Raw genomic sequence first — 13,802 nt, 5'->3', positions numbered from 1 at the left:
CCCTCACCTGCAGCCCTGGCTCTCGGGGCACCCCATCCTCTCACCAGCTGGGGCAAGGGGGTGACACACACCACGCCAAACTCCACACAGCAAACCCACCTCACACCCAGGGGGACCAGACCGCACACCGGCGAGACACAGGGGTATGACCCAGAGACGAACGACCTCACAGGGGTCCTGTGTTCTGCCTGCATGGGGCTGGCCAGGTTTCACAGATAAGAACGGAGGTGGCCCACTAAACCTGAGGTTCAGGTAAATATCGCAGGGGACATACCTGCGCTAGAAAAGTCCGAGTCCTGTATCTGACAATTCAACTTGTCTGCGGATTTTGACAACCCCGCTCTTGCAGGAGGCCAGAGTCTGAACAAACAGCTCTGAGCCACTGGACATCGGGTGCAGCAGGCAAGCAGAAGTGGCCGAGCTGGGCCACTCTGGAGCACGGAGGTCACCACACCTACCCACCTGCCCACCCCACATCCACCCCCCTTCCATGCACGCATGTGTCCGTCACCGACTCACCCCTGTCCATCCACTCATCCATCCCCCCTACCCATCCATCCACTCACCCATCCATCCACCCATTCACCCTCCAACCCACTCCCCCACCCCCCAGAATCCGTTGCTTCGCCACTGAAGCTGCTGTGCCAGGCCCAGGGTGGATTAACTGCGAGTGTGTCCTTGGGTGACTCGCGGTCCTGGGTATTAAACGTTTGCCCCAAGTCCACAGTGCTTGGCCACATAAGGCTTTTAGGCAGCCAGGCTCAACAGGCAAACAGAGAGGGCTCCTGACCTGTGTCAGAGGGAGAGCGGTAGAGGGGTGATTCAGCACCCCTCAGACATCACCTGGGGCCTTACCGTCCATAAATTGCTTTAAAAAGCTCCTGGCATTTTAGCAGCTAATTCTGTGCTATTTAAGCGCTTTTTACAATCCCACATTCTTGGAGCACATTTGCATAAGGGAAGGGAGTGGAGGATGCTGGGAAAATGTTCATGAGGGTCTAACATCGCCCCCTGGGTGGAGACAGCTCAGACAGGAAGGGCGGAGTAACTCAATGACTCCCTCTTAAGGTGAGGGCCTGGCGGCTCCCAGGGCCCGGGCACTCACCTGGGGAGGCGGAGCTCCTCACCCAGGAGGAGGCGTGGCTCTGCACACAGGCCTTGTGCGTCTATAAAACCTAGGTCCACTGAGAGAATCCAACTACCCCGCAGAGCACAAGTTGTCTTTCTAGAGAGAAATCACACACACATACACACACACACACACGAGGGTGAGAGCAAGCACAAGACGTCAAACAGGCTGTTCCCTTGTGCTGCTCCCTTGCAAAAACAACTCTCCTGTCCCCCCCAAGAGCGCCACCCACGGCCTGGGTCTGGCTGAGCTGACGCCTGCTGCGTGAACCCTGCAACTAGTCCCCACCCTCGGGGCACATCAGTCTTCCCACAACAAACCGTCCCTCCTGAGGGGCACAGGGGGCCGTGGGCAAGGCGCTCTGGCCGTGGGACCCAGCACGCCACACTTCCCCGGGAGTTTGGACATTAAGCAGGGCAGAATCATGGCTGGGTCACCCCCAACAGCACCCTGGACACGCTCTCCCGGGTTCGGAGGGCTCTGGCCCGGCACCAAGTCTGCTCCCCGTGTTCCCTGTGCTCCTGTGACCGCACCTGTGCCGTCCCGAGTTCCGTGTTTGCTCGCCCTACCTGTGACAACAGCTGATCCCGGCCTCCCGATCAGGCGATGGAGCTGAGGCTACAGGAGTCGTAGGGCGTGCAGGGGGAGGCCAGGCCTCGGACACCGCCCTGCACATCACACACGTGGCGACGCGGTCTCCCCTGTTGGATTGCTCCAGCACAGAGGCAGCCAACCGATGCAAATGGTACTGCGAGACCGCTCCATCAGTCAATCAATGAGCATTTATTGCAAGGCACTACGGAGAGTCCACGGAAGAACAGACCAGCGTCCCTGCCCCCGAAGAGCTTACAGTCTGCGGGGCAGACAGACAGGCAACACGCAGCGCACGTCACAGAGCAGGGGGACTGACCGGGAGACTGCCACACACAGGAGCTGGTTGATTGCCGACTGAGAGGCAGCGGCCAGCGTTGCAGCAAACGCAGGGGACTGACCTGTGGCCGGGCCTCCCAGGTGACCGGGACAGAGCGGGTCGGGTGGAAGCGGGGGTGGCAAAAGGCACAGAGGTGAGGGCAATGACAGCAAGCGCTGTTCAGGGGCCTGGGAGGGCGCCGCGAGGCAGGAATGGAGGCCAAGATGAGGTTCAGTAGGAGGCTCAGCACTCGGGTCTAGACTCCGCCCCTTTAGCAAAGCCTGGGGTTGGGAACGACAGACATGCTTAGATTCAACACACGAATGGAACTGCTCCAGGCTGGTCTTCAGGGCGTGATGTGTGGAGTGGGGGCTTTGGGATGGCGGCGTCAGGGCTGTCAGTTCTGAAGGAACAGCTCTGGGTGCTGGTGGCCCTGGGTGACGGCCGGGACTCGTGGGTCCCCCGCAGAGCCACAGAGGCCCCCAGCGGGCAGGCAGGCAGGAAGAATGCTCCCGGCAGACAAGTGTCTTTACAAACGACATCGTATTTATTAACAATACCTTAGAAAAGATTACATGTGCTAGATCCAGGGTCAACACCGTTACACGGGCAGTGGGGAGTACCTGGGGTGGCATTTTTTTTCCATTCACTTTATTATTTTGTTGATTTGTGTGTGTGCGTGTGATCTCAAATTTTATTTCAACGTAGAAGCAACTGTACCCATCTAAGAAAAGAACACAGCGTGAAATACTGACAATCTTTCTTCCCCCGATTGCCACCCTAAATGTTCACACAAGTGGAAACCTGATTACAACTTCATTGGATAAATAGAAGGAGAAGGCTGACAAGTTGTATTATTGGTAAGCAAAAATGACAAATTACAGGCAAATCTGAGCTCTCAGAGAAAGGAGGGAAGGGCAGCAGGTGGACCTGTGAATTCTGCCGTGGAGAATCTCATCGCCTTAGACGGCGCTGATGAACTGGTCCGTGTTGGCTCACAGAACCTCCCCGCCGCACACAGATCTCGCGAGAACACGGCTTTGTCGCTACTGTCATTTCCCAGGTGGGAGCCTGAGACTGAGAAGGCAGAGCTCACAGAGCCATGAGGCTACTAGAGGACAGGACCCTCACCGGGCACCGTGCAACCGTACTGCAGGGCTTCGGCGGGGTCCGAGCAAAATTCTCTACGGCAACTCTATTTGCTCAAACACGAGAACTCTTCCAAACACCTTACTTGGTTCTGATTCCAAAGAAGGGCTCTATGAGCCCAGAGACACACACGTTATAGATAAGAGACTTTGTAAGGAAATCGTGAACCCGTTGACAGAGAGTAACTGCTTTTAAAAATCGACATTCGAAACAGATACACCTGAAGACAGCAAAGTCGTCCTTTCTCCTCGGTGATACAGGGACTTCTGGTCGGTGTCACTGCAGGGTGACGTCACGGCTAAGGGAATGCTACGACGGAGACGGCACGGACTTGGCTGAGACAAGAACGCCTTGGTGTGCGAGGCTGGACCTGCGGACGGCCGCCTCGCACGGGCACCTCAGCCTGCGAGGCCGCGGCCATTCCTGGGCCGCCCCAGGACTGCTGAACCAGCTACGACGGGTGGGAGACCACCGCGTCCCTCCAGCCCACAACCAGTCCCCGGGGAGCCGAGCCACGGCCACCCGCAGGCCCACGCCGCTCTGCAGCCACTCTGCCGTTGGGCCCCTGTAGAACTGTACACGTGATCCGCAGTCCATCCACCAGGGTGAGTCTCGAACTCGGTCCTTAAAGGAAAAATCTGGAAATCATAATGCATGGTTGTGTTGCCCGTAGCATTTTATAGCAGAGGAAAAAATTAATATCTACATTATATGTTAACTTTAAAAAATTCTATAAAACACTAAATATATAATAAAAATATGCATATAAGGACGTATGTAAACTGCTTTGGTCGCATCGTCTCGCAGATGTCTGCAGTGCATCCGTTCCCAGGGGAACTCAGACACAGCCAGGTTTGCCTTGACGGAGTACAGAGAACGCCATTCCTAAAGAAGCGAGAAACATTTTTTTTCCGGTAATAAGATGTACTCGAACAACGATATGACTCAGCGCTGGGCGTCTTCAAAACAGCTAGCTACGCGTCGCCTACGTCACCGCGGCCAGTCCTGCGGCCCCTTCGTCATAAGCTGGACCTGGCTGTGAGGGACAACATGATGGTGCTGATGGCCGAGAGCGTGCACGCGCTGGGAGTCGAGGCCCCGGATCCCCGGGCGTAGGCGTCTGCGGACAGAGAACAGAGGCACTCACAAGCTCGGCCGGGCGCTGGGGGGGCAGGGCGGGGCAGGGCGCACCCCTCCACAGCACCAGTGTGGCTGTGTCAGTGGGTCCCGAGGGCAGGGAGCTGAGGCTGTCGCTCCACACCCGGGGAGACACTGCAACGTCCCCGGGGCAGCCACGCCGACAAAGCTGATGATTTACGACAAGGACGTAACAACATCGACCCCCCCACTCCCCTCCAGCTCTAGCCCTGCGCGGGGCACAGACCCCACGGCTGCTTCGCTCTCACCTGACCCTACAGGAGACACCTATAGGTGCTGTCACCGCCCCTAGCGGGGCCCCCTTGCCTGTCCTCGGCTGGACTAGCACTCAGACCCATGTTGGAAACAAAACCTCAACTCCTTTTTAACTCTTCCAGTGGGTGGAACGTGTTTTTCACAATAAGAGGTCACCGACTGTCACTCAGGGCTTCTTTGAGGCAGAAAGATCTGTGACCAACGTGATGGGGCAGAGGTGGGGTTCTCTCGGCCACAGCCTCACTCATCCTCCCATAACCACAGCGAGACGCTGGATTAGTGCACGTTTTTACAATGAATAGACCACGCATCATCACTGTGTCCAAAAAAAAAAAAAAAATCACACCATCCTTGCAAGGATAAGAAAGTACAAAGCCAGATTTTAACAAGTGAGACAAACAGCCCCCCAGCTCCGAGGCTGTGAGCTCCCCACATCTGGCTCCCTTTCCTTAGTGAGGTGAACAATCGCACTCCCCCCAGTTTTTGAAAACTTATTTGAAATGGAGGGGAGAGGGGGAAAGGGAGGCAGGGAGAGGAGAGATACCTTCCGTCTGCTGGTTCACTCCCCAGATGCCTGCAGGAGTGAGGCTGGGCCAGGCTGACGTCGAAACCGGGAACTCGGTTCCAGTGCCCATGCGGGTGGCAGGACCCGAGGACCTGAGCCATCAGCTGCTGCTCCCAGGGCCACACTCAGCCTTGGCATCGGAGCGGAGTGGGCAACAGAACCCAGGCACTCCAGGATGAGACACAGCTGTGCCTACAGCGCCTCCTCTGTGCTTTGTGTGCCTTCAGTGTGCTTATGCAAAACTAACTGCCATAAATATGAACTCAGTCCCGAGACACCGGCAAACCACCCCGTCCCTGGGACGCCCCGTGGGGCCGCAGCTTCCTCTGCCATCCGCTCTGCCTGCGAGTGCCGAGCAGCTGCCAGCCAACCCCACCCAGCAAGGCTGAAGAGAACTGCTCATCTGAGGCACCCACACCTGTAGATGCAGCAGAAATCGTTCGGGGAGTCCTTGCTTGTGCCAGCAAGACAGAATCGGCCCCGTCCCCACCACCCCCAGAAGCCACGTGATGGTCGGTGGGCTGGAGTGCTCCCGGGCTGGAACTCAGACTCTATGGAGAGGATCTGCTGGGACCTCAAGCCCCCTCTCCAGGGACAGCCCGAGAACCGGCAACCCAGCCTAACCCCAGCCCACACTTTAATCCCAGCCCACACTTAGGTTGCCACCTGCAGGCTTCCTTTTCATGGTGGTAAGACACACGGGACAAGAGGGTCCCCACCTTGCTGGGGGAAGTGCTGTGAGCCATGCTGGCGAGCCCCGCCTTGCCCCAGGTGGGAACCTGGAGCCCAACAAGCCGCCCACTCGGGCCCACCCACCACTCACCTACCACTGCCTCTGCGTACCTGCCTATCCTGGAACCACATAGCAACAGAGACACAGTATGTGGCTGGGGTATTTGCAAAACTGAACCGCAAGCCTTTGCTACAAAAAATATTCTCACCCATAATTCAACAGTACTTGAAAATGCAGATGCCTTGACCAGACAGCCGCTGCACATGGTACCCACGCCCATCAGAGACAAGTGGTGCCAAGTTCAACGAAGTGTCCACTCGAGACACTGAACGGCCTCCTTCCTGGAACGAACGGCCCAGGCGTGCTGGTTCCTCCTGGCTGCGCCTGGCCCTGCCTCTGCTGGACCTGGGGTTACGACAGTGCCACCTGGAAACCCTGCACGAGACGTGGGGCTGCTTCGGTCCCCTTTTTGATGGTGACTGACTCAATCAGTCGCCTTCCCTGGCAGGGCGCTATCCCCAGGCCCAGGCTCCCGTGGAAGCCTGCAGGACACAGCCGGGGCGGGGCGGGCTGGGGGAGAGCGAGCCAGCCTTACTTGATATCTTTGGAATCCGGATCTGCTCGCTGCTGCTGCCGTCGCCCCCCTCGCTGAACGGCCTGATCTCTACGATGTAATCTTCATCGAATGGCAGAGAGAGCTCCACCGACGTCTTGTTCGTCTCAATGACGGATGTGCTGCTCTGCCTGCTCCATCGGTAGAGGACCTGCAGAGACAGAGAGACCGGTGCCACCTGCTGCCCGCACGGAGGCCGCGACAGGCGGCGGCTGCTTGCTCAGCCCTGGCCGCCGGAGGAACGGGGGTCCGGCTGCCCCGTAGTTTTAGGGCTCCCGAGGGGGTCGTGGGGTGGGGGTGACCATCTCGCAGGCTCAGCAGGCGCACCTGGAGAGACATGCAGAAGGCCTCCTCAAGGACTCACAGGGTCGCTCACACCGGGGCCCGGGCGCTAGGACAGACTGGGCCAGGCTGTGACCCTGGGCCGCTGACTTCACTCCAAGCCTCATCTCCCTCGCCTGTGAGGAGGGGGCACTGCTGTCCTCCTGTGTGTGCGAGGCTGGCTCAGGGGGGTGTGTGAGAGCCCACCCCATGGACAGACGCACGCGCGGCAAGGCTGGGAGCAGACGGCAGACCCGGAGGGGGCCCGCAGCAAGGCTCTTCCGGAGGGGGCGTCTGCCCAGGGAAAGACCTCCTGCCATCGCTCAGGGCAGCCCAACAGGGGGTTCCTGGTTTTCCTTCGTGGGCCCTGGGCCTGGGCTGTGCTGTGGTCATTTGATGAGGTGGCCATGGAGTTCTCCTGAAAACAGTCACCGGCCTGGGACTGCTCTCTGATCGGGGAGATGCAGGAACTGGCACACAGAGCCGTATTTGGAAAACATGGCTAAACCCATGGTTCAGAGAGCTCATACCCAGTGGTCTGCTGTGCAGGCTGGAGGTGGCTCCCAGCTCCCTCTCCAGTTTGGCCTGAAAGTTTCATTCTCTTCCTACACAAACAGACGTAGTCGCCCCCAATCCTGCGCCATGCCCCACGGATCTTCTCTGGGAAGTCCCATGGGCCTGTGTCTTGGCTGGCTTGATTCTGTGCTGCTCCATGTTGGCTAAGGGACCGGCTGAGCCGACAAACGTGCGATGGCCTTCAGGCAAACGTTACCAGGACAAGCGTGTGTGAGCTTCTGAGGGCCAGCAGGTGCACACAGCGGCAGTCTCTAGATAATAACGATACCATCATGTGTCCTACAAAAATGCCCGTATCACTGGGACCTAGCTCACCGAAGCAAACTCTGGCTTGCACACTGGCCACTGCCTGGGGACGCCGAGGGCTCTCCCGGTCCCTATGATGGATGGGTTTCCATTTTCACCTCTGGGGAGTGAGGGTCTGACAAGGTGCTCAAGCCGAGCCAACCCTCTGCCTGGCTACCTTGAGTACTGCTGCCGGCTCCTGCCTCACTTCAGCACGAGCTTGACCGTGAACCTGAAGTCCAGTTAACAGTTCTCCTGTGGAACACACGCATTTGCTGGGGACACCTGTGCTTCCACCGCTTCTGCGCCCTGCTCTCGCGGGGGATGACGGACAGCTGGGAGGGCACACCCTTGCCTGGTGTGGACAGAGCCATTGTGCCGCTTTCCTCTGTTGCAGGCACAAGGCCATGGGTGTCAGGCAGTGGGAGCCGAGTCACAGCTCCAAGGCTGCCAGCGCCCACCCTCACTCCTGCACTCCGCAGTCACCTTCCAATGCACCCAACCCTGGCCCCTTTTGTCAGAGATAAAGCAGCAGACCACAGGCCTTGATCCACACTGGGGTTCTGAGATGAGAGCTCCGTTCTAACCCGGCTGCGGTGAATTATCCTTGGCCGGAAAAATGCCCGTATGGTGACAGCTCAGGGCACCCACAGTCATAGCCAACTTCAGTGTCCCAGCGAGACAGCAGAAACTTGAACAATCCAGTCAGTGCAGGCCTGGGGCCACCAGGGAAGTCTAAAACCTGAGATGAGCGGGGTTGGGGGGGGAATCAGAGGCACGGAGGGACAGAGACAAGTGGGGATCCTTTCACAGACAGGGCAAGTGCAGCCACACAGCATCCTGGTGATCCACTGAGGTCACACAGGCAGCAAGGGACCAGACATGGCTCCTGCCTGTGTGCGGTGCTGGGCCGTGGGGTGTGCTCACGGGGGCCCAGCAGGCGGTCAGCAGAGCGAGGAATGACAGCAGGGTGTCTCCAGCATCTTCTGTCACAGTGTCCAGGGCGCGCCCCTCTGCCGTGCAAACGCGCAGTTCCAGCTCCACCCTCCTGTGACTGTCCAGGCACCCCAAGTTCTCTGACCGTGTTGATAACACCCCATCTCCGCTCAGAGGACCACATTCAGTGTGCAAGGCTTCTTTGCATAGCAAAGTAGGAAGGATGAGTTGCCAATGTTTCAGTACCGGAAGGTTTTACTTAATACTGTATTTTTCCACCGTCTCTGAAAACACTGGGCCCTATGTGGCCTTCTGCCCACACGGGGGCGCAAGTGAGCAGCAGCAGGTGTGTCCTGGCAGCAGCACATGGCCACTGGGTGGCCCCAGCGTCCAGCCAGCTGGGTCTGCTGCTTGTGCTGGAAGAGGCGTGTTCTCACGGCCCCTCCCTTGCTTTTGCTTGGGGTGGGGAGGGGGCGGTGAACGACCCCTGCACATCTGACTTCCAAGCCTGCCTCCATCTTGAAAAAAAAAATCCAGAATCTCAGGCCTGGTTTTCTGATCTTCCTTCCTGGTGAAGACGATGGGGCACTTTATCATGGAGACTTGGGAAATCTGCAGGAACAATGGCTGTCTGCCGCAGGATCAGAACAGGACCACGGGGGCTCCAGTGTCGTCCACGCAGCCCAGGGCACTCCTCCCTCACGGCGTCCCGGAGCGAACAGGGAGCACGGTGCCCTGGAGCTGAGCCTGCCAGGCGGGGGTGCTGTGCGCAGCGACTCCCCAGGGCGGGAGCCCTGCCCCTCTACTTGAACCACGTCGGTCCTGGACGCTTCCACTCAGACTGGCAGCGTGCCAAGGTCACCTGGTCACAAAGGCACTGTCTGGGGCTCTGACTGTCCCTCCAGGGTGTCTGGGGTGGCGACCCCACTTTGTGGGCTTGCTAGCCTCTTTCCAGCTCCTTCACACACCCTCTGCTCCACCAAAGGCCCCCTCAAGCCCTCCCCCGGCCCCCACACCACTTTACACCATGCAGAGCTGTCTGACCCTTCACTGGGAACCAAGCTTCCCGCACCATGGCCATTGGCAGCCTTAGCTTGTGTCTGATCTGGTGGCTTCCTCCCCCCGTGGAAGCCAGCAGTGCACGTCAGAAGACCCCCACACTGTGCGGGGCCAAGTCACCCCCATGGGGCAGGATCGTGGGCACAGTGACGCCAGCCAGGCCCGCTGAGGAGCTGGGTGTGTGAAGACACAGCCCTGCCTGTCCTGGCCCGGTCCAGACCGCACCACCGGGACAGACGACTGGTGCCGGGGTGGCGGTGAGGTGACGACAGGTGGCTCAGCCTGTGCCACACAGTCTATCTAGTAGCTCAGGCTGTTTCCAAGGGCAGCCGCTGGCTTCGTCCATTCCCTTTCTCTTTGAGGACAGGCCAACGTTTCATTTTCTGAAAAACTCTTTTCCATGCCTCAGCGTAACTCTCCCTTCACAACAGAATTTCAGGAGTGTTATGAATGCCGGGGAGTTACTGTTAAACAGGACGGAGGCAAGAGCCCAGCAAAGCCGACAGCGCAAAGGCTAAAGGAGTAATTCCGCAGTATTGAGTGGCATGGCCACAGGGCCTTGAACCTGAAGTTCAGGGGATGGATGACGCCTGACCCCTGGAGCAGAGACTCCTGGGCTGGACGGGGAGCCTGGGGGCGGGGGAGGCTGGACGCGGAGCCTGGGGGCCGGGGAGGCTGGACATGGAGCCCGGGGGCGGGGGAGGCTGGACCTGGAGCCCGGGGGCGGGGGAGGCTGGACCTGGAGCCCGGGGGCGGGGGAGGCTGGATGCAGAGCCCAGGGGCGGGGGAGGCTGGACGCGGAGCCCGGGGGCAGGGGAGGCTGGACGCGGAGCCCGGGGGCGGGACAGGGCCCAGACCCGGGGTCAAGGTCAGGTGCCTGCACAAGGAGAAATTCCGTACTTTGTAGCCTTTCACTTCGGACTCGTTCTCCAGAGCCTTCACCTGGTCCCAGTTCAGGATGATTTTCGAGTCCGATGAATTCCAGATGATGTTTCCGGGGGGCTGACTCGGCGCTATGGGAGAAAAAAATGAAGATATACCAAGTCACAGATTATTAAATCTCCACGGATTCCTGCCTCGAATTCGAGAGTGCAGGCAATTTAATGGGCGATTGCTCTAATATGTGTCTTCAAGGTCGCTGAAATCTGACGCGATTCGGCGCTGCAAATGGAAAAGGATTCAGCTGGCCGCCTACCGCTTAGGGTGAGAGGCAGCCTTCCAGGCAAGGAGGGAAACATTTATCTTTCTGTCCTCCGGAGCACTGCGTTTTGCACAGGTTCAGTTAAAATGCTAAGGTAAATCTGAATCCTCCTAATGATGCCAATTAGTATGCAAATGACCACTGGGAGGTGGGGAGGCAATGAACTTGGGATGTGTCTGGGGAATCCTGTTCCCAGCAAGTTTGCCCTTACGCGGCTTCCTGGTGGTGACGTTGACCGTGGCACTGGAGGGCCCTGTCCCCGCGGAGTTGTAGGCCTTGACGGCCAGGTGATACAGCGCGCTGCCTTGTAAGTTGGTGATTGTTGTAGACGTCTGGTTTCCGACGGTTCTTATCTTTCTAGCATTTTCTTCCTTGTCTTCGTGTCTCCAGTATTTAACCTGAGAAAAGACGACGGCCTGGAAGTCACAGCGGTCGGAATGTTTCCCACGTCCCGGAACGCTCCAGATTCCTACCCTGGAGCTACTGAAGAGCAGACTCCCCAGAACAAAGGGCGTGGCCTGCTCCCAGGAACCCTCAGCGGTAACCAGGGCCCCCTTCTGTCTTCCTAGCGGGATGTCAAATGGCCCACCTGCCCTTAGTTATCTCTTGCCTTTCTAGCCTTTGTTTTGAGCAGGAGGGACCCCGATGGCAGGCATTTCAGACCTAAGCTCATTTTGCCGATCAGCTCATGAATTCCGGCACTGGCAAATATTCTGAAAAAGCCCCCGAGGACATGGCGCGGAAAAGGGGCCCTCTCAGCTGAACGCTCAGCGTCCTCATGGACTGAAGCAGGCACCTCCAGGTGGGAGGTGGGGCGTCTCCCCGTGACGACATGGCCAAGGTAGCTGAGCTGGAGCTCACAGACCACAAGGCCCTGTGCCATGGAGTTCCAGCCCATCGGTCTGTTAGAACACCCGCGTCCCAGAATGCCCTGTCTTCATCTGGTCCTGGGGAAGGTCTCCATGTTAACACGTGGATTAGGCTCCAGGTGGAGTGTCATGGAGGTGTCACGAACTTCCCGGGTCCCTGGGGACCACACTACCCCCTAAACAAAGGTGCTGGGAGTGCTCGACCTCTTCCCTTGGAGATAAGGACGAGAGAAGGCGCTGACGGTGTGCCCGTCTCTACATCACTTCCCCACCCCCTTGTCTCTCTGGTCCACTCCTAACTACGCCCTCGTGTGTGTGTGTGTGTGTGTGCTTTCGCACCTTGTAACTAAACTTCAGCATTTTATGCACTGTGTTTAAAATGCTTTCAAGTAAAAGGCAAGGACCTGGATTGAGTTAGACCCCACTTCTCCCACATGGACCACAGGTGTCTGGCGGCCTCCCCGAGGGTACCGGCGCGTCCCCACTCCCACGACCCTCATCTCCTGCCGACCTCATAACCTTGTATCCGCCCTCGGCTCTTCTCCAGGGGAGAGGCCCAGAAGACTTCGATGTCTGTGGCTGAAAGGCTCCTGGCAAAGATGCTGGCTGGCGGCTTGCTGGGCTCTGCAGGGGGACACGGAGGGGTCAGTGCGGCACCAGCTGCGCCGGGGCTTTAGACACTGGCACTGGGAGGTGCTCACAGCGCCACCCTCCGTGACTGGGGCCACACCAGCGGGTACAGCAGCAGAGATGAGCAGTTGGGGTGCAGGGGGAGCACCTGCCTAAGCCCTCACCTTGGGGGTGGAGGGGAAGCAACCAGGGCCTCAGACGTGGCACCCAGTTTTCAGAGCCAGTAATTCCCTCAACACAGATGTTCTTAACCGGCATTCATCGTAGGAAAGAGCCTGGGCACTGGGTCATCAACGTGAGAGCAGAGGCCCAGGGAGCAAGAGGCGGGAGCAGCAGGTGCTGCCCCGCCCCGCCCCGGAGGCACCCAGAGCCTGTCTCAGCAGCTGTGTGGGCCTGGCTGCCCCCTCCCCAGGGAACCCCCAGCAGCAGCCTGGCAGAGGTGGTGGGCAGGCCCCAGGCACATGCCAGTACTGAGCTCCCCCACAACGATGGGACTGGGAGGGAGAGCCGTAGGGCAGTTGGGGGCCTGTGGGCCTGGCAGGAGACAGGCGGAGGCAGGGGTCAGTCCAGGGTCCAAAGCCCCCGTGGGCAGTGGCAGGAGGGCGGGGCCGGCACAACCTCAGAGATGGCAGAGGAGTAAGTTACATTCCCTGGGCCGAAACCTGCTCACTGATGAACGAGAAAGGGACCCAGTACTTCCTGAATTCGAGAGATTTTGGCCAGATCTCTGCCAGAGCTGAGACCCACTGGTACCCTGAATTTTCCTTTCAATGTCTTTCTTAAAGAAAACCCAGCTTAGCCGTATCTTAACCAATGACATTCATGAGCTCTTGTGTTTAAGTTGGTAAATATTTTTTCCTAAGAACTCCAGATTGGCGTTACTACTACATATCTCACAAAGTCCATCTCCTATCATTTACGGGGACTGGGGCCCTCCTCCAGGGACGCTCAAGGCACCGCAGGAACGGCTGGACAACAGCACCGTCCTCTACGGCTGTGGCTCTGTGAGATGGTGCGGCGCTCCATGTGTGCTGCTGGGGTCAGAGGTCACCTCAGGGCTCAGAACCACGCAGCACAAGGGCTACACGAGGAGAAAACACGTGGTCCACCCGGGACACGGCCCTGAGGACCCCACAGCTCAAGTTCAAGGTCGGCAGTGCAGCAGGGTGGGGTCACGGCAGAGCAGCGTGGGACAGCTGGGGTGGGAGGAGCAACGGCTCAGCCTGCAGGCCCAGGACAGGCAGGGAGGCTGCAGTGGCTCGGGGAGGCGTGAAGGGTGTGTGTGTGCGCTCACAGGGACAGCACGGGACGAGGAGGCGTGGTGCACAGCACACGTGCGGGCCTGAGGACGTGGCTGGAGCATGCAGGCCGCAGGCACGCGTGGTGGGCGGAGGGGCGGGGCCGGGTCCCCGC

The 13,802-nt window shown here is 58.7% G+C and overlaps 1 protein-coding gene across 1 annotated transcript in view; it reads right to left on the bottom strand.

The window, feature by feature from the left end:
* Nucleotides 1-4,207: 4,207 nt before the first annotated feature.
* The window catches only part of LOC133766705 (contactin-4), a 268,926-nt gene continuing 259,331 nt past the window's right edge, over nt 4,208-13,802 (bottom strand). The window contains exons 17-21 of the mRNA XM_062200335.1: nt 12,271-12,383; nt 11,102-11,288; nt 10,590-10,702; nt 6,495-6,663; nt 4,208-4,308 (exon numbers count right to left, since the gene is read on the bottom strand). Of these exons, the coding sequence (XP_062056319.1) occupies nt 4,208-4,308; nt 6,495-6,663; nt 10,590-10,702; nt 11,102-11,288; nt 12,271-12,383 (683 nt within the window). The remainder of the gene's footprint in view (nt 4,309-6,494; nt 6,664-10,589; nt 10,703-11,101; nt 11,289-12,270; nt 12,384-13,802) is intronic.

This window comes from Lepus europaeus, chromosome 9, assembly GCF_033115175.1.
Source record: "Lepus europaeus isolate LE1 chromosome 9, mLepTim1.pri, whole genome shotgun sequence".
Lineage (NCBI taxonomy): Eukaryota > Metazoa > Chordata > Mammalia > Lagomorpha > Leporidae > Lepus > Lepus europaeus.
The sequence above is the reverse complement of the archived record's forward strand: the minus strand, read 5'-3'. Positions and strand labels throughout refer to the sequence as shown.